A 21143-nucleotide genomic window follows, 5' to 3' on the forward strand; every position below is an offset into this window, starting at 1 on the left:
GCTATCTTTGATGCCCTTGATCTCCAGTGGGACAGCTTCAATATTCTTTCTTTTAGCACCATTAGAAAGAGCAGATTTCCTTCTATCAGAATATGTAGTTTTCAATTTGGAGTCTCTCCATATAAGGATTGCAAAAAAAGTGTTTTTTGGCCAGTATTGTTGAATGATAGATGAAACGGATATAGGGCCCATCAATGTTTCTAATTGCTGTATAAGTCACTCAGTTGCTTTAAGCATGCGTTGGTCCATGGTGGCTATGCCACTACCAATTCAATAGGAAGTGGCAACCTCATCGCCAAGAGGTCACGCCCGATAGCAAGGCAAGTCCAGCCACTTGGCACAGGTTCCCAAGCCTGAAGGTGGGCATCTTACTTGAGGTTCCCAAGCCTCATTTGGTTGTCTTTGCCTAGTTTCTGAAGCCTAATGGGGGTGTCTTAATGGTTCCCAAGTAAAACCTCAGTGCTGAAGTGACAAGAATTTTTCACTGATAAGTTTCACTGCTGTTTCTGGAAATGTATACTGTCGTCCAAGTGTGTAGTTGCTGGTACTGGAAGAACTGCTAGAATATGCTGTTCAGAAATTCAACAAGAATCTCTTCTGCTAGGCCAATGAAATGATCGTGCAGGCCCGCATGGATGCATAAAGTTGACCAAGGCATCATGTTCTTCAAATGATGTGTCACAGACATTGCCAATCCACCATTTGTTGTCATAAACACAGGCAACATACTGCCCAGGCTGAAGTTGAGACACATTTATGCCAGGTACACTCACTGGGTCATCCGACTGACAAAGTTTGACAACAAATGAGGAGGAATCATTTGACATTCTACTGACTGAAATTTGGTTCAAGTCAATGGGAATAAACTGGTGATTTAGTTCCAGCAACTGTGGAAGCTTTACTGAATCTTTCCTCTTGTGCAGATCTTGAAGATTCAATTTCATCCTTGGAAACAAAAAAGAACTTGATTTTATTTATTTTTTGATCACAAAATTCAAACAAGCCTTGTGCTGTGAGAATTTGGCTATTTTTAGGTCGTTGCAAACTAGCCTGAGCAGCTAGTCGCTTTGTTGTACCACCTATGGCATCACATGGTGACTTGCCATGGCTTGTGCCAAAGAAATTCCACTGTGCACTTATTCCAAATTCTGTTTGATGATAGCACAAGTTGGCAAAGTTTTTGAAGTTCTTGTATTGTGCAGCTGAGCCATCACTAAAGTATGTTACATATTTTATTTCTCCAATTTTGCTTTTCAAGAACGCAATTAATTTTTCCAAGAATGCATGTACAGCAACTGCATCATGCCGCAAGCTGTCACTTATTATGCAAACACTTATGCACTGAATTTCACTTGAAGCATCACAGAAGTACCCAACAAATGGATGCAGTGTAGCTTGACTGTTTTCCCAGTGGAAACCTTGAACAGCATCTTGGACAATAAAGGAGTAGTTTTCAGCAAAGTCCAAGAGAACAACAATTTCACAAGGATTTAGGTTTTCTTTAAGTATTGTGTCTGATGTTTGGACATGTAATGGTGAATTGACAGGTTTGAAACTTTCAATGCAAGCTCAGATACAAAATCATCAACATACATTTGTTTGGTCTCCAGTGTGGTGCGATCTGTATGAACCCACTGCTTAAACTCGATTGTTTCACCTGGGTCAGCATCAATGAACACTTCTGTCAGGTAATTTTCAAGCACATCTTTACCTGGACATATTTCACACCTGTGAAGCATGCATTCTTTGCATTCCAAATTGCACACAGTTTTAGCCATCAGTGCTTTGTAATCTTCGTTCAGCAGATGGCTTCCAGCAAGCATAAGCTTCACATTTTGATGAATGACACAAACACACACTGAATGCATACCAGATGAGCCAACAGTGACACACCATTTTGGCCTTAGCTCACAAAATTTGGAAAAACCCACTTCTGGCCCATTTCGAGTACGATATGCAACATACATTTCTTTTAGATTGCTAAGCAGCAAGTGCTTTTGCATTTGAATTTTTTCAGTGCCAGTTCTGACAGAGACAAAATCTTTTTTCCCTAGGCACAGTCTACTGAATTCATCATCTTCAAAAAAGCCAAGAATTTTTTTTTCTGTTTCTTCTGGTAAAACTTTACCTTTCTTCTTGTCTGGTTTTGCCAGAATTCCACAAACTGATTTCAGATTTCTTGCTTTTTTAACCATTCTAGTTGAAACCGTGAATTCTGAAGCAGTTCTTTGAATAGACCAGCTGTTTGGTGCTAAAGTTAGTATTTGCAGTTTTTCTGCATGATTTGCTGAAACTTGGACTTTGTTTTTCAACTCGTTTAGCAGGTCATCATAATCAGAACATTTGTCACATTTCTGACTGGTAGAATGTCTAAGCCACCAGCAACTGCAAGATGATGACTCTCAAAGTATTTTGCACTCGCCTGATTTTGCGCTTGGTGTAACCTCGTACATCACGCTTGCTGACTTTTTTGAACTTTAATGGAGAAAAACCAAGAGATGTCAAACTTGTGTTCAACTTGCCAGAAATGTCACTGTGTTCATCATCTGCTGCTGTTGATGATGATAAAGAGCAGCTCTGTTACTGACGTCTTTTCGACAAGATGGACATAGTTTCTGACCCGGCACAAATATTTTGCTTGTTAAGGCCTTTAGCTGGGCTGCTAGTGTGTCATCCAGCACTCTTAAGCCCCTTTTTGCATTATGACCACCTTTGGAAAATGGGTTACAGCAGGTTCTTTGCAAAAATTCAAACTTTTTCAACAGTAAGGATTCATGATGAAGGCAAATAGTTGATCCAGCATAGAAAAGTTGACCAGAATGCTCTTATAACAACTTCTGTTGATCAGGCAGAAGCTCTTCAATTAATTTCAAACCTTTATTTTTATTGTATGTCAGTAAATGACACTCTGATGTACTTGAACAGCCAACTGAGCAAAGTGGAAATTCATCTGATCTTTCTGGATCCATTGATGACCATTAGCATCAGTTCAACAAACGCATTTATTCTTGCAATCAGGTTTTCAATGGGTAAAATTTTACTTCAGTCTAAAGTGATTAATATCTTCATTTGTGGCATTTAATTCAATATAAATGAGCCTGTCGGTGCAGGTGCGAGTTTCTTCAACAAGAAGTATGTATACAATGGTTTCCACCCTATTTTTTAGTTTACTTGAACACAGTTTTATAACATAATATTTAAAGAAAACTTCTTTAGCCAGTTAGACTTGGCCAATTATGATTGGTGAACCCTGTTGCAAGGCAGAATTGTTTGTTTCATTGCCCAATTGTATGCTTCTGGTACCTCCTGGCTCCTGAGTGTCTGTTGCTAGGCTTACTTTGATGCCTACAGTTCACTAAGAGGTCAAACTGTAGCAAGGGTGAAGAAACACCAGCAACAGACATTCAGGCACCTTGCAACAGGGTCCACCAATCATAATTGGCCAAGTCGGTCATCCTAACTGACTGCAGTTTTCTTTAAACCTGTCATGAAACCTGGCCTCATCCTTCCACATCCTAAAAAACATTCCTGTTTTTTAGTTTTCTTGAATACAGTTTTATAACATAATGTGTTCTTTATTTTAAAAAATTGGTGCTTTTTGAAAGAAGAATCACTTTTACTACACTTGTATCAAGGGTGTAGTGAAGAAATCACAGGCTGCTGCCCGCAAACATTTGAGGGCATTTTTGCAATCCTTATATGATGAGACTCCAAAATAAAAACTACATATTCTGATAGAAGGAAATCTGCTCTTTCTAATGGTGCTAAAAGAAAGAATATTGAAGCTGTCCCACTGGAGATCAAGGGCATCAAAGATAGCCCAAAATGGGCAAAAATGCTTTTTATACCAACTTTGAACGCTTATAATTTTTCAACCACTTGAAGGAAAGTGCTGCAAATTGGAATGCCTCATTACAGCCGTGCATTTAGTACACCTACCAAAAATCAACCTGAAAGGCCAACTAGTTTAGAAACTACAGCAGCCTCAACATCGCTGTAAATTGATTTTTGCCGTTTTTTTGGCAACGTTTGAGCCTAAACCATTCAAAACGTAAGAGGACTAGGAACATGGGGTTTTGCCAGTTCATTAAGCCCTAAAAGTAGTGCAGGTTCTCCAAATATCCCCCTTGTACTACTAAAACTTCCAGTTTTACAGCTTCTGGAAGTTGGCCCAAAATGTCATTTTTGCTCAGGCGACATTTTGCAACCCTTTACTTGAGGTCCCCTAGAACCTCCAATTTTTAGTCTTTTGAACTAAAGTTTTGCACAGCTTAGTTTTTTATCATAAAGAAACTATGTACCAAATTTCATCAAAATCTGAGATGGTGAGGTGGGGACCCCTGGTCCACTTGACACGGAATGACTCCCTTTCCTTTCTGAGCACCCTGCCAGAACCTTATCCACACTCATCACTTTACGCTTAGACTATTCCAACTTGCTTCTCACAGGTTTCCCACTTAGCCATCTCTCTCCTTTTCAATCTGTTCAAAATTCTGCCGCACGACTTATAATCTGCCAGTGTCGCTATGCTCATATTAGCCCTCTCAAGTCACTTCACTGGCTCCCTATCCATTTCCGCATACAGTTCAAACTCCTCTTGTTGACTTATAAATGCATTCACTCTATAGCTCCTCAGTACCTCTCCACTCTCATCTTTCACTACACTCCTTCCCGGGGAACTCCGTTTACTGGGTAAATCTCTCTTATCTGCACCCTTCTCCTCCTCCGCTAACTCCAGATTCCGTTCCTTTTATCTTGCTGTACCATATGCCTGGAATAGACATCCTGAGCCGGTACGTCAAGCTCCATCTCTGGCTGTCTTCAAATCTAGGCTAGAAGCCCACCTTTTTGATGCTGCTTTTAACTCTTAACCCGTAGTCACTTGTTCAGTACCCTTATTTTATCATCCTCACCTTAGTAATTCCCTTATCTCTTATTTGTCCTGTTTGTCTGTCCTAATTAGATTGTAAGCTCTGTCGAGCAGGGACTTCTCTTCATGTTCAAGTGTACAGCGCTGTGTTCATCTAGTAGCGCTATAGAAATCATAAGTAGTAGTAGTCTTTTTGTGAGTTTCATATTACTATTTTTTGAACTTCAGGAGAGGCATGCTTGGTCCCTAGGAGATCTTCATTTTAAGTTTTAAACCAATTTTCAATCAAAGATTCCATATAGTTAATGTTTTTGGAAAGCTGAAAATGAGTTTATATCTTATTGTACCATTTACAGTAGTTGCTGTTTATAGCAACCTTGACTTCAGCCCAAGGAAAGACTTTTACCACTCTGGCAGAGAAAGTGCAGCATTTCAGGCAGAGCAGAGACTGCCAGTTCTCCGAACCATGTGGCCTTTAGACACTTGGGGGCTGTATGATAGTCATAATCTCATGCTGTTCTCACAGTGATTGCCCACAATTACAGAATTATGGATATAGCATGTGGTCCAACGTAAACTGTTGATTCAAAGTAGAATGCTATCCCTGTCCAGCAAAATAAAACTAATATTTACCTGGAAAAACAGTGAGTCAAGTTTACATAAGTACATAAGCACTGCCATGCTTGGAAAAGACCAAAGGTCCATCAAGCCCAGCACTATGTTTCTGACAGCGGCCAATCCAGGCCCCAAGAACCTGGCAAAACCCCCAAATTTAATAATGATCAATGGACTTTTCCTTCAGGAATCTGTCCAAACCCCCTTTAAACTCAGCAAGGCCAGCTGCCATCACTACCTTCTCTGGCAATGAGTTCCAGAGTCTAACTATGCGCTGAGTAAAGAAAAACTTTCTCCAATTTGTTTTAAACCTACCACATTCTAATTTCATCTTGTGTCCCCTGGTTCTATTATTGTTAGAAAGTGTAAACAAACGCTTCACATCTGTCCGCTGTACCTCACTCATTATTTTGTAGACCTCTATCATTATCGCCCCTCAGCCGCCTTTTCTCCAGGCTAAAGAGTCCTAGCCGTCTTAACCTCTCCTCATAGGGTAGTTGTCCCATCCCTTTTATCATTTTTGTTGCCCTTCTCTACACCTTCTCCAATTCCTTTATATTTTTTTTTAGATGAGACGACCAGAACTGAACACAATACTCCAGGTGCGGTCGCACCATGGAGCGATATAACGGCATTATAACATCCTCATGCTTGTTTTCCATCCCTTTTCTAATAATACTCAACATTCTGTTCGCCTTCTTAGCCATCGCAGCACATTGAGCTGAAGATTTCAACGTCCTATCCACGATGACTCCCAGATCCCTTTCTCGGTCCGTAACTCCTAAAGCGGAACCTTGCATGACATAGCTGTAATTAGGGTTCCTCCTTCCCACATGCACCACTTTGCACTTGTCAACATTGAACTTCATCTGCCATTTGGACGCCCAATCCCCTAGTCTCATGAGGTTTTTTCTTTCCCATTGATTTTCTCTTCTTTATTTCAAAACAAATCAAAAATATTAATGAATTCCTGAGAAGTATAAACTATGTTACAAACTGAAAATTAATGTCCCCATTTGTTCTCTCTAATCAGATTGAAAGTTAACAGCAAAGGAAGCTGTTTTGAAGGTACTAACTGCAATAGACAGGTTTTGGGAATTGTCTTGCTTTTCACTGCGTGTTGTCTCGTTTCCTCCGTGTTCTCAGATTTTTTTTTTCTATTCTCCCTGCTTATTGATTAGAACTTCTATAGAAAACGACCTTCTATGGTTTTGTGTGTACGGGAAAAATGCTTAGTGAGTAAGGCCCTTTGCGTGCTGCTGGAAAGAGTTCTCTTCATTTGAAGTGTTAAGATATGCTGTGGTAGGAGTTTGCACTGAAGGGATTTTTCCAGTGGAAAGGAGGAGGAAAACTCAGGGTGAAGCAAAGTGTAGCCAAGCTGTAATTGTAATCTACTGTATACATCTTTGATGTTTAGTGGTCAGATAGGACCACATAAATAGCTTTCCTATCTTTAACCATACAGCATAAACATCCATTTTAGAAAGCTCAACATTAAAAATCGACAGGTTCAAAGCCAGCACATAACTGGTTTTCTTTGCGACCTTGGAAACATTATTGGTTATTATCCTGTTGCTGTCACACAGACCAGTTTCTTTTGCTAATTTGGCATTTGAGGGGATAAAAAGCACTTAGAGATTAAGGGGGAACCCCCTCCACCATTCCCTCTAGCGGAGTCCTAAATGTGCTTGGTAGTAGGTGTAAATCCCAATAGCAGTCTTTAAGGACATAGTCCTTTAGTCCCCTTCTGAAATGGGGAATAAATGTCTAGGACTCTATCACGCCCTTGTTCCACCTGAGATATGCTGCTGAAAATGTCTGGTTAAGTGCCCAATGTGAAACTGGATATTTTGAGGGGACTTTTGGGGGTGAAGTCAGCACTTGGGTAGTTAAGTGCTGATTTTCCGCACTTAACTGACCAAGGTAACTGCATAAATAGGACCACATAAAGGTCAGTCCTGTCTTTACACAGTTCACCATAGCTGGTTCAATGCTAAATAACACATTTAACTGGCTACGTTTTCATTGGCCCTGTATACCTGGAAATTCAGTACTAGAGTATGGGCATAGCCCAGCATTGAATTTCTGGGGATAATACCGGTAGCAGTCATCAAAATGCTGATCACCGGTGGCAGAATCAGGCCCAAAGTGCATAAATGTGTGCCCCCCCCCCCCCCCCCCATGGTTCACCCAGACTCCATCCACTTGTAAACCACATGCAATTGCATTTAGGCACCATTTTACAGAATAATGCACGGCCAAAATATTTGCATGTACGCACATAAATGTTTCAATGTCCTTTTCCATTGATATATTCCTTAACGATACTTTGATTTTGTCTCGTATAACTCTTCACAATGTAATCCATAACCGAATTATAACAAACTGTATTTCCATCATTCATAAAATATATTATGTACGCACATAAATGTTTCAATGTCCTTTTCCATTGATATATTCCTTAACGATACTTTGATTTTGTCTCGTATAACTCTTCACAATGTAATCCATAACCGAATTGTAACAAACTGTATTTCCATCATTCATAATGTATTGTAAGCCACACTGAGCCCGCAAAAAGGTGGGAAAATGTGGGATACAAATGCAATAAATAAATAAATAAATAAATATTCAGATTTATTGCCTGCATTCTCAGAACCCTTATCTTGGTGCCCTCCTTATAGAAATCCTCTCCCGATGTACTTACCACTTCACTCTCATGTAGCCTTTTCACTCCTTTTTTCCTACTCCCACCCCTTAGAGCACTCCACTCCATTTGCCCCTGCCTCTTGCAGTTCTCCATAGATTTTAGACAGACAGGGCCATATTCTATAACAGTGCACACAAGTTTTGGAACACCCATGAAACGCCCATTTCCCCCCCCCCCCCCCCCCCATAACCATGCCCCTTTTTGGCCATGCGCATTAGAATTTAGGCACTTAGCGAGTTGTACTTCTAAATTCTAATTACTGCCAATTAGTGCTCATTATTGCTTGTTAACTACTGTTGTCAACACTGATTAGCTTGTAAAGCCAGTTAAGTTTCATGCTTTGTTATAGAATACGGTTAGATTTTGGTGCGGAGCACTAGGCGCAATATATAGATAGTGCCCCAACTTTTTAAATTATGTTTCATGTAATTCCTGATGTTGACTATTACTGGGAGCATGTTTTCCTTTTTGATATTCTGTGTATTTATCACATACAGACATAAGGGCCCTTTTACCAACTGGTGGTAGGGCTACCACCAGAGTAGTGCACAGCGAATCATCCTTTTCTAGCGCTGGTGGGCGGGGAGTAGGTGTGCCTGACAGTAATTAGGCAGCGACTTCAAAATAGGACACTGGTGGTAAATGACTGCATGCCAAATTTTTTAAGTCACACGCAGCCATTTACTGCCTCTGTTGGGAAAATGCCCTTTTGCCCACTGATGTAAAAGGTGGCCTCAGCACATGGCAATTTCACGCACTGATGCCACCGCTGGCCACCTGTCACCGCCGCTTGGTAAAAGGGCCCTGTAGATTTTTGACCCTCCATTAAAATAATTAACAAAAATATACTCAGCTGGCAGGGCTCTGAGGCTCTTATAGCTGGGCATTATCTTTTGAAGGAACTGTTTAATCTGTCACATTTGTCTTAAAACTCAGTGTCATAATACCCTGCTGTACACCGCCTTGCGTGAATCTCTTAATAGATCATAAATAAAATGTAAAACATATTTGTAGATAAATCATTTTATTCTGCAATAATTGATCTACTTTTATTTGTCTTCTGCTCTGGGTTTATCAAGTGATGCTATGTGTTTATATTTGGTCATCTACCTTGATTCCTATAAATTTTATGTCCTCAAACATGGCTTCATATTCTTTTCAGTTTAAGCCATGTTTTATTAGTGGACTATGGTGTGTATTTCTGTACTGTTTTGCCTTGTTGTAGTGTCATTCATGTTGTTTCTGGTTTTGAACTGTCTAAAATCCAATGTATTATACGTAGGTAAGGTAAAACTAATTGCTGTTCATATTTTGTTCAGTCAATCATTTGAAAAGCTCAAGGTGAGGAACATCATGATAAAATAATCACATTGCCAGAAAAGTATTCAATGCTAAATTAATGCTTTAGGAACAACTAATTAGAATTTATTTACCGCCTTACTGAAGAAATTCACCCAAAGGGATGTACAAAATGAATAAGTCAAACATGAACAATAGACAATTACAGCAGTAAAAATATTCAGATAACAGTACAAAGTATGGCATATAGTATTCTACATTACAATGTCAATACACAATAAAATATTTGAACAGACAACATAGGGCGGATGTGGAACACACAGACAGATAAGATAGAGTAATAGGAATTTAGAAAATAAGGAGACTAATTTTAAAGGAAGTTGCACGTGAAGTCAGAGGTGCATGAATATAATCTCAGCTAGAGTAGCAGTTGGTAAGCAAGTCTTGCTGACATACAAGCGACCAGTGTTAGACCTTGTGTGCATGGGTCTTTCCTATCGATTAATTGTAGTTCTTTTCTTTGTCTGTATACCGCCTTGACTTGGTTCCCCAAATTTGACAGTAAAGAAAACTGTTCAATTGTGTGAGCAGATTAGCTGCTGCTTCCTTTAAAGGCTTCTTCTTTTAAAGGATTCCTGAAGTACAGAAAGCCTTTCAGGGAGTGCATTCCAGATTATGGGGGCTACTCCAGAGAAGGCTCACTGGCAGGTGTCACATTGTGTGATATCCTTTACATAAGAACATAAGAGTAGCCATACTGGGTCAGACCAATGGTCCATCTAGCCCACTATTTTGTTTCCAACAGTGGCCTAGCCAGGTCTCAAGTACCTGACAGAAACCCAAATCATGGCAACATTTCCTGTTACAAATCCTAGGGCAAGCAGTTGCTTCCCCTTGTCTGTCTCAATAGCAGACTATGGACTTTTCCTCCAGGAACTTGTTCAAACCTTTTTTAAACCCAGATACACTAACCTCCATTACCACATCCTCCGCAAAGAGTTCCAGAGCTTAAATATTTGTTGAGTGAAGAAATGTTTCCGCCTATTTGTTTTAAAAGTATTTTCATGTAACTTCCTCAAGTGTCCCCTAGTCTTTGTACTTTTGGAATGAGTACAAAATGATTTATTTCTACTCTTTCTACATCACTCAGGATTTTATAGACCTCAATCCTATCTCCCCTCATCCATCTCTTCTCCAAGCTGAAGAGCCCTAACCTCTTTTGCCTTTCTTCATACAAGAAGATTATCATTTGGTAACTCTTCTGTGAACCTTTTCTAATTCCACTATATATTTATTTGAGATTCTGCGACCAGAGCTAAATGCAATACTCAAGGTGTAGCTGCAATATGGAGTGATACAGAGGCTTTATAGTATTTTCAGTCTTATTCACTATCCCTTTCCTAATAATTCCTAGCATCCTTTTTGGTCACCGCCGTACACTGAGCAGCAGATTTCATTGTTTTATCAGCATTAACACATGGCTATATAGTAGTGAAGGGAAAAACAAAGTCAGAAAGACAAAAGGAAAAAAAAGTAGGCTGTCCACTGTCGGAAAATAGAGTAGGAAAAAAAAAATCAAGAAAACAAATTAGTATGGTAAAAAAAAAAAAATCTTTAATAATGTGTAGTACATTTGCTAGTACAAACTTTACCTGCCCAATTGAGTGTGAGCCACGTGGGAATTCCCATTTGCTCAATATAGTTTTTGAACTGCAGAAAGGAATTGATTGAAATTGTGACCATTAAACTCCCCATTAAGGTAACATCATATGCCCCTTATGCAGGCACAAGTCAAAATGTGGCTGTGTAGGGCAGGTGACTTTTGTACTAGGAAATGAACTGAACATTATTTTAAAAAACCTTTTTACCATGCTGCTTTGTATTCTTGATTTGTTTTTCCAACTCTATTTTCTAACTATAAAATTGTGCAAAGTACAATATAAAACTTAGCTATTTGTAAGTTCTGCCTGCTCTTCCCTTGCAACTTTTACGTATGTTCAGGACTGATGCAAGAGGAGCCTTAGCCTTGTATCCTCTCAATTAACTTCAAAACCCCTAGCCCCCCCCCCCCCCCAAGATTTTGATCAGCCCAACTATCATGATAAGTACAGTGCCACCCCTTCCAGAACAATCCTATAGCAAAGCAAAATTGGACATCGCACATTTAAATATTAAACTTTATTGTGTATATACTGTACATAACAATGGTGATTTCCAAAAGTCATTTACTTGGGTTAATGGACTTTGGAAATTCCCACTCTCCCCAGTGGCGTAGGAAGGGGGGAGGGCGGTGGGGCGGTCCGCCTCGGGTGCACGCCACTGGAGGGGGGTGGCGGCTTGCTGGTTCCATGCTCTTTCTGCCCCGGAACAGGTTACTTCCTGTTCCGGGGCAGAGAAAGCAGGGAAGCAGCAGAGACGACGCAGCTCCCAGTGACGTGCACTGGGGGCGGATCGGCCCTCCCGCCTGCACTCCGCTGCAAGGTAAGGGTGCGTTTCGGGGGGTGGGTGCGCTGCGGAGGGCGGGTGTGCCGTGCCCTGCACCCGGGGGGGGGGGGGGTGCGCAGCGGCGACCCGCCCCGGGTGTCAGGCACCCTCGCTACGGCACTGACTCTCCCTTTAGATAAAAGTACAGGCTTATGGTTCTTTGAATTTTCACCGATATCACTACTCTTTCTTTGTTTTCACTGCAGTTGTTTTTTTTTTTTGCCAGCCCACTTGAAACTGCTGCCCTAGGCAACAGCCTAGTTATGTGTCATGATCAGGCCGGACCTGATTACATTATGATCTAAGGATTTTACAGAAATGAGAGAGCTTTGAAAGAGGATTTAGTTTTCAATGTTTTACATTTTAGATCGGTGGGTGCTGCAGTCTTACTGTTTTCTGTGCACGAGACAACAGGTTAACTCGGCTTCCCCCGGAGGTTTCACAAGCTGCTGAACTTCACGTGCTTGATGTAGCTGGAAACAGGTAAGGACATCCCTGGCCTTCTTTTACCATACTTTACTGACAATTAAATATGTTTTTCTTTAGATCATTGTATTGCATTCAGTGACGTAGCCAGACAGCCAATTTTGGGAGGGCCTGAGCACAAAGTGGGTGGGCACAAAATTTTCTCTCTCCCCCCTCCCCAAAATTGGCTGTCTGGCTACCCACTGCCCCGAACCCCCCCCCCCCCCCAAGCCACCGCTGCAGGTTTCTTTGGCACCACCTACCGGCACCCAATGGGCCTTCTTTCCCCTCTCTCCGTCGGGCAGCGCGCCTCAAAGAGGCGGGGCTAGCGCAGAGGAAGCAGTCGCAGCAGCGTACAGAGAGACAGTCCTGGCACCGCGTGGATCCGCTGCAGATTTAGCAGCAGAACTAACACCTCTGCCGAAAGATGACAAGGTAGGAGCTAGCGGCAGCATGCTGACGGACCCGGTGCTGTGCAGCTTTGTTGTACAGTTAGGCTGGCGCGCGCTGCCCGACGGAGGGAGGGGAAAGAAGGCCCATTGGGTGCTCCGTTGCTGGGTGGGCCTGAGCCCAAATTGGGTGGGCTCAGGCCCGCCCAGGCCTACCCGTGGCTACGCCCCTGATTGCATTGCTATATGCAGTTACATTTTAGTGCTTTAAAGTGTAAAACAGAAATTGATAGCACATATACCATCAAGCTTAGGCTATCTGGACCTCTTCCCTGCCTACAGCAATGCCTCAGCTCAGAGCTGTAGCCGGGGGGGGGGGGGGGGAGGATGAGGGGAGCAGCCACTCCCCCAAACAGATTTTAATGAATGATGCCTAGGCGGATCGGCCCTTCTGTCTTGCACTGGTGCTTATTTTACAAAACGTCTGCTCCCCCGACATCAAAATCTGGCTACGCCTCTGCCCCAGCTACGCCTCAGTCTCTGCAAAATGTTGCAGAGAAAATATCGAGCTCGAGCATTGAGACAGTACGAGTGTGGACAGTGATTTGGAGACATACCTAGGACTTCCCCTGAAGAAGCGGATGTGAAACGGGTCCCCGTTGGGACAATCCAATACTAAGATGTCTCCTTTGGGTTCTCTCATGCTCGCTCATTGGACTGGGGTAATAGGAAAGAGTGAAGTGATTTATATACCCCTTCCTTTTTGTCTGTTTTTTTTTTAAGATGACCAACCTTGATATGAACGTCAACCTCGCTATCTAGCCTTGTTTGGGACAATGTTTAGTACTTTGATATATTGAATTGATAATTGAGTAACCAAAAGTAAAAAAAAAAAAAAAGAATAAAATTTTGTTAATTTCTTTACATTTGGGTGAAAATTTGGAGGTATTTTTTTTAGGAGAGCCAATGATCAATTAGCCGTATGTAGCTGATTGTTTGCTTTGCATTATATCGGCTACGGCATTAACTGAGGCCCCTTTTTCCTCCTTTGAAAAAAATGTAGAGCGATGTTTCTGTATACTCCCACAGTCTAGCTTGTTTGGTTTTTGATCACTTTTTTGTGGCCATTTAGTGTGCACTACCAGTGAGTGATCTTTTTCTTCATTATTTTGTTTGATATTGCAGAGAAAATATCAAAATACTTTATTGAAAATTTTCCTCTTCATAGAAAAATTTAAAAAAACCACAGTGCACCAAACAAATAGAACTTACTGTTTTTCATACTCGGTGTGTAATCAAAGCGCTAGTGGTTATTAGTTTTTAAAACCAAGCCACTCACTGAAAGCTGCTTTGCTGGAACCAAAGTACCGGTGGTTGTCAGTGTTTAAAGCCAAGCAGCATATTAAAAACCGCTATTTTGTAACTGATGAGGCTCCTTTCACCGATATCACGTCTGATTCTGCGGTTGCTGTGTATGCAGTTTAGATTCACTTGCATCTGACTGCCAGTGCTTTGGTTCCAGCAAATTGGTCTCTCTTTCCTGTTGATCTTTGTACTTTGCCTTTGCTTCCATGCTTCTTTTTAGCTCATCTGCCTGCGCTAGCATTTCACTGTTGTTTTTGCTTAAAATAGAGCAAAATATTACAGTCTGATTAAAATCTCTGTCCATTATCTAATATGAGTGGGCCTCGGGTCAGGCGCCATTTTCTTCTCTCGCTGTCTTCAGGTATTTCTAAGGAAATACACTTCCAGTCAAGGGTGTCCAGCAAGGTTCCCTTTATTTCAGCCTAGAGTATATTTAGGGGTAGGAGTGAGGTGATTAAATAACTTTGTGTCATCAGCAAATTTAGGGCCTTGTTTACTAAGCCGCGCTGTAGGCGTGCTAACTTTTTAGCGTGCGCTAAAGATAGAAACATCCATTATATTCCTATGGGTGTCTCTAGCATTAGCACGTGCTTAAAAGAACAGAACAACAACAAAAAAAATCTTGCCTCCCATACCCGATTTGTTTTTTTCTAATAAATAGGTAAATTGATATTTACTGAGCTCTAGTACCCTTTGCTTTCATTCCTCATTCTTCTTGTGGTGTGAAGTGGCTTCTTCTGCTAGCCATTTCCCTCTCTTGGAATTTCTTGTTCCTCTGCTTTCTTCCTCGGCCCAAGATCTTGTCTTGGATGGGGAAACAGCCTGGTCCTTCCCTCTCTTGGAGCTCACCCAGAGACCTTTGTGCCTTATGTCTATGGTGCTACAAGCTGTTGGCTGAGCAAGGAGCTGGCTGTGAACTCAGGACCAGTGCTAGGATTTCTGGTGTATTTCCCCCCCCCCCCCCCCCCCCCCCGGCCGCAACCTATAAATCGCTGCCCTCTTCCCTCATGAATATATATATATTTTTTGTTACATTTTTACCCCGCACTTTCCCACTCATGGCAGGCTCAATGCGGCTTACATATTGTATACAGGTACTTATTTGTACCTGGGGCAATGGAGGGTTAAGTGACTTGCCCAGAGTCACAAGGAGCTGCCTGTGCCTGAAGTGGGAATCAAACTCAGTTCCTCAGTTCCCCAGGAGCAAAGTCCACCACCCTAACCACTAGGCCACTCCTCCACTGGAGGTGGAATATTAACGATAGGTCACACACAAACATGCAACCTCTTTCCCCAAACTCCTGTACCAGCTCTGTTTATTCACACGATATTACTATTTAATTAAAAAAGAGAGGTTTTACAAAAGGTTCCAACCACTGTGCTTTTTTTGTGGTTTCATGTTTATTAAATTAGTAGTTATTTCAACTGGTGTGGATTGTTATGCCACATCGTATATGCAGCTGGATTCTTAACTGTTGATATTTGTTGGACCCACTCATTCTGGAACTTCTGTTGTCTCGGGGCCTGGATAAGAAACCACCAGGTCTGAGGTAGTGCTGTTGACCGTTTGGGGGAGGGGGATGTATTTTGGGTGAAAATTCGTTCTTTTTCTCTGTTTTAATAAAGAGAATATTAAAAAAAAATAGTTCATTACTATCTAACTGGGCATATTTATGTCCTCTGCAGCATCTCACTCCTGTGGAAACAGGAACTTAAGTCAGAGGGGGACAGAGGATGCTGCTGAGAAAAGATTCTGGGGCTGGCCCTTTGCAGTGTAGGTGAATCACTGCAACTGCCAGTGAGTTCTAGACTCGAACAGACACCATTTATGGTAGAATGGGGGGTGGTGCTGAGAGAGAGAGAGAGGGGCAAGATCTGCACCACAGGCAAGAGAGAATTAACAGATGGAGATATGCTAGATTCATTAATATTCTCAACTGTGATTGAATTCTTATTGTTACCTGCTATGATTCCAGTTGGAAATTTGCGAGATATAAAAACTGGGAATGGAGGTGGAGGAGAGGAAGACAGTAGTGCTGGACACTTGGGGGGAGGCACTGGCTCCCCAGAGGCAAAGTGGAGGTACGGCAGTGGTACCTGGCAGCAACTAGAGAGGAAATAGGTTGGGGACCTGATGTGGCAGGGTCAGTGCAAGGTAGTGCTTGGTTTATGGCAGTTTTTGTCATGCTCCACAGGTTGGTGCCCCCAGCCACACTTACCCCACCAGCCCTGCTTGAACACTACACCTGCTTTTAAACAAGGATTCCAAAGTTCCACCTTCCCCCCTGCCCTGATCCTGCTCCTGAGCAAGAGAGCAGAGGGGAACGGAAGGGAAGGCAGTTTGCTGAAACCTTTTACCCACGGGAAGAGCTTTGAAAATGGCCTTCTGTCTAAACAATAATCTCTAGCCTCTAGTACTCATTTGTCTATTATTGTAGAAGGGCAGTATGTCACCACCACAACTGCTTGCTTTTCTAGTCAAAAAGTGTGTTTGAGTCTCAGATGCTGTAGAGCCAGCTGCACTAATGAATAATTTGTGGTGTCATTTCCTTCACTAGCTCTAAGGATCACAGCTGGAAACTTGTTTCCCCTGCTGCCTCTTATAGAAAGAAATAGTACAGTTTAGCATCCTCCGGCTAAATTTTCTGAAGAAGACTCTAGGAGCCTGATTAATCAAGTCCTTTTCCCGTAGAGGCAGAACGAGAGAAAATCCTTAACGAATCAGGCCCCTGGGTAAAGCAAACTGTGAACCATAAACTGAACAAATATGATAGCCAGGTATCCTGTTGTTCAATAGACTAATTGCGCTATAGATGTAGAGAACTGAAAACATCTTGTCATTCTTAGACTTTATTTCTTCCAGTTGTAGTTTAGTTTTTATGGTTTCATTTTTCAGCTCTCGTTAAATATCCAGCAGTTTTGTTTATTTGCATTGTCTGAATAGATTACGGTGCATTTACCATCACATATAAGCACCCGTTGGAAAATGAGAAATTAGAAATTGTGTGTGTAAAAGATGCCAAGAAAGAAAGGCATCTGTGGAACTTTTGCTGGTCACAGGAAGAGTATGAGATTATGATGTAGGGTAGTCTTAGTCTTGGGGAAATTCTCTCCCCTCCCCCCCCCGATATTCTTGAGCCGTACATTCTTAGTAGCATGTCTTTTGCATAAACTTACCCCTCTTCCCACAGTAGCTTTATTACTTACAGCTAGTATAATTATATAGTAGCAAAATTATCCCTGGTATGTTTATAGATAGATAGATTTTTTTTTTCAACGATTTACTAGACTGCCAGTCAAACAGCAAATCCACCTTGGTGTTTTTTTTATTTTTACCTCTGTTCTCCCTGTACTGTCATAACATAGCTCCACAGCTGACAACTTGAAGACAGATCCTCCATATAAGCCATATATACCAATAGGGATACCCTTGAGTTTCTACATTATGAATATCTGTGATACATCAAAGACCACCAGATGGGAGAACTGAAGCTAAGGGTTTCATGTGATGCTGTGAAAATGCCCTCAGACTATCCTCTTTCCCCATTGGACATTTTTGTAAATGAATTTACTCCCCGGGGACTCTTATCAGTAGTATAAAATTATGTTAGCCATTAGAGTACAGTAATTTGTTTTTAATATATACTTGTCAGTTGAAATGGTAATGGATGCCTAACATTCCAGTTGGTGTTAGCTGGAAAGTTCATTAGATTTGATTATACAGTTAACCATAATAAATGCTGTACATTTATTTACTTCCCAGTCTCTGCCTCTAAAATGCTGCTCTAGTCTTGAAGAACTTCTATTACAGTGTTTCTCAAGTCCGGTCCTGGAGTACTCCTTGCCAGTCAGGTTTTCAGGATATCCACAATGAATATGCTTGAAAGAGATCTGCACATAATGGAGGCAGTGTATGTAAATCAAGTTCATGCATATTCATTATGGATATCCTGAAAACCTGACTGGCAAGGGGTACTCCAGGACCTGACTTGGGAAACAGTGTTCTATTATATGTAAATTACTTTGTTTGAGAAGGTCTTCATTGTGGCCATACTGGCCTATCTAGTTATACTGATACCAAAGTATATGTTACAGTGGTGGAAATAAGTATTTGATCCCTTGCTGATTTTGTAAGTTTGCCCACTAACAAAGACATGAGCAGCCCATAATTGAAGGGTAGGTTATTGGTAACAGTGAGAGATAGCACATCACAAATTAAATCCGGAAAATCACATTGTGGAAAGTATATGAATTTATTTGCATTCTGCAGAGGGAAATAAGTATTTGATCCCCCACCAACCAGTAAGAGATCTGGCCCCTACAGACCAGGTAGATGCTCCAAATCAACTCGTTACCTGCATGACAGACAGCTGTCGGCAATGGTCACCTGTATGAAAGACACCTGTCCACAGACTCAGTGAATCAGTCAGACTCTAACCTCTACAAAATGGCCAAGAGCAAAGAGCTGTCTAAGGATGTCAGGGACAAGATCATACACCTGCATAAGGCTGGAATGGGCTACAAAACCATCAGTAAGACGCTGGGCGAGAAGGAGACAACTGTTGGTGCCATAGTAAGAAAATGGAAGAAGTACAAAATGACTGTCAATCGACAAAGATCTGGGGCTCCACGCAAAATCTCACCTCGTGGGGTATCCTTGATCATGAGGAAGGTTAGAAATCAGCCTACAACTACAAGGGGGGAACTTGTCAATGATCTCAAGGCAGCTGGGACCACTGTCACCACGAAAACCATTGGTAACACATTACGACATAACGGATTGCAATCCTGCAGTGCCCGCAAGGTCCCCCTGCTCCGGAAGGCACATGTGACGGCCCGTCTGAAGTTTGCCAGTGAACACCTGGATGATGCCGAGAGTGATTGGGAGAAGGTGCTGTGGTCAGATGAGACAAAAATTGAGCTCTTTGGCATGAACTCAACTCGCCGTGTTTGGAGGAAGAGAAATGCTGCCTATGACCCAAAGAACACCGTCCCCACTGTCAAGCATGGAGGTGGAAATGTTATGTTTTGGGGGTGTTTCTCTGCTAAGGGCACAGGACTACTTCACCGCATCAATGGGAGAATGGATGGGGCCATGTACCGTACAATTCTGAGTGACAACCTCCTTCCCTCCGCCAGGGCCTTAAAAATGGGTCGTGGCTGGGTCTTCCAGCACGACAATGACCCAAAACATACAGCCAAGGCAACAAAGGAGTGGCTCAGGAAGAAGCACATTAGGGTCATGGAGTGGCCTAGCCAGTCACCAGACCTTAATCCCATTGAAAACTTATGGAGGGAGCTGAAGCTGCGAGTTGCCAAGCGACAGCCCAGAACTCTTAATGATTTAGAGATGATCTGCAAAGAGGAGTGGACCAAAATTCCTCCTGACATGTGTGCAAACCTCATCATCAACTACAGAAGACGTCTGACCGCTGTGCTTGCCAACAAGGGTTTTGCCACCAAGTATTAGGTCTTGTTTGCCAGAGGGATTAAATACTTATTTCCCTCTGCAGAATGCAAATAAATTCATATACTTTCCACAATGTGATTTTCCGGATTTAATTTGTGATGTGCTATCTCTCACTGTTACCAATAACCTACCCTTCAATTATGGGCTGCTCATGTCTTTGTCAGTGGGCAAACTTACAAAATCAGCAAGGGATCAAATACTTATTTCCACCACTGTATTACCCATCTTTTCATCTTTATGATTGTGTTTTCTTTGGGGGAGGGAACAGAGTAGAAATATGATGTATACTCAGCATGTGATCTCCCAACAGAAATATTGGGGATAAATTGTTCTTTAACTCATACAGGTCAATATGCAAAGCCATTCAACTGGACAATAGCCGCTGTTATCTGGATAAATGGCTTAGCCGTATTCACTGGCACTGTCTAGACAGTGCCGCTGAATATCATTAGAGACTGCCTCTGCAGTATCTAGACACTGATAGGGCAGTGTGTGTGGGTGGAGCTGGTTATTTCATCACAATTGATATACCGCTAGGGCCTACACATAGCCATTCATGGCCCAATTCTATATATGGAGCCTAAAATTAACGCATGTTAGGCAATCTCACCTAAGCGTATACTAAATACCGTGTGTAAATCTACACATGTATGAAGAATACGCTTAGACACAGTTCATGCCACTAAATCTATGCACATCCATTTACACCAATGAAAAGCAGACGTAAATCCCTGCACGTAAATTTGCGTGCACTGGCTGATATTTTATAACAGCGCGCGCGTAGATTTTGGAACACCCACAAAATGCTCATTTCCCTGCCCATAACCATGGCCCTTTTTGCTTGCATGTGTTACAATTTAGGCGCAGTACATTACAGAATACACTTAGCAATATACGCACATAAATTCTAATTTATGCCAATTCGTGTTCGTTATTGCTTGTTAAGAGCTGCTAACGCTTAACAGCTTGTTAAAACAAGTAGTCTATGCACGTAGTTGTAGAATATGTCTAGATTTACACGCAGAACCGCACGTAACTAGGTGCGCTATATAGAATATGGGGGCCAGCGGTTTATAAGTTGCAAACTAAAAAGGGAGACGAGGGAACAGGGAAAAGAGGGGCTATAAGGTATTAGGAAATAGAAAAAAGGTGGGTTTTTAGGGCTTGTTTGAAGGCAGAAAGAGAGGGTTGGTTCCTGACATGTAGGGGGAAGTCATTCCAAAGTTTTGGGCCCAGTCTTCCTGTGGAGACTCAGGAGTATTTGGACCCTATCTGGATCACTAGCTGGATAAAGTTAGGCCGGAAAAGCTGCTATTTTAACTTTATCCGGATAACAGTTTGAGCACTACTATTTGGATATCAGCAGCACTCTCACCGCTCTATCTGCATATTGAGTGCTGCTTAGTATCCAAATAGTGGTACTGTATATCAGCCACCACGGGTGACATGTAAAAACAGCAGAGTCAATGGTGGCTG

General features: G+C 41.9%; 1 protein-coding gene across 1 annotated transcript in view; it reads left to right on the plus strand.

The window, feature by feature from the left end:
• Positions 1–21143, plus strand: part of LRRC1 (leucine rich repeat containing 1) — a 222038-nt gene that overhangs the window by 188421 nt on the left and 12474 nt on the right. Inside the window, exon 11 of the mRNA XM_030198969.1 lies at positions 12346–12461. Within this exon, the coding sequence (XP_030054829.1) occupies positions 12346–12461 (116 nt within the window). The remainder of the gene's footprint in view (positions 1–12345; positions 12462–21143) is intronic.

The sequence above is a fragment of the Microcaecilia unicolor genome, chromosome 3 (assembly GCF_901765095.1).
Source record: "Microcaecilia unicolor chromosome 3, aMicUni1.1, whole genome shotgun sequence".
Classification (NCBI taxonomy): domain Eukaryota; kingdom Metazoa; phylum Chordata; class Amphibia; order Gymnophiona; family Siphonopidae; genus Microcaecilia; species Microcaecilia unicolor.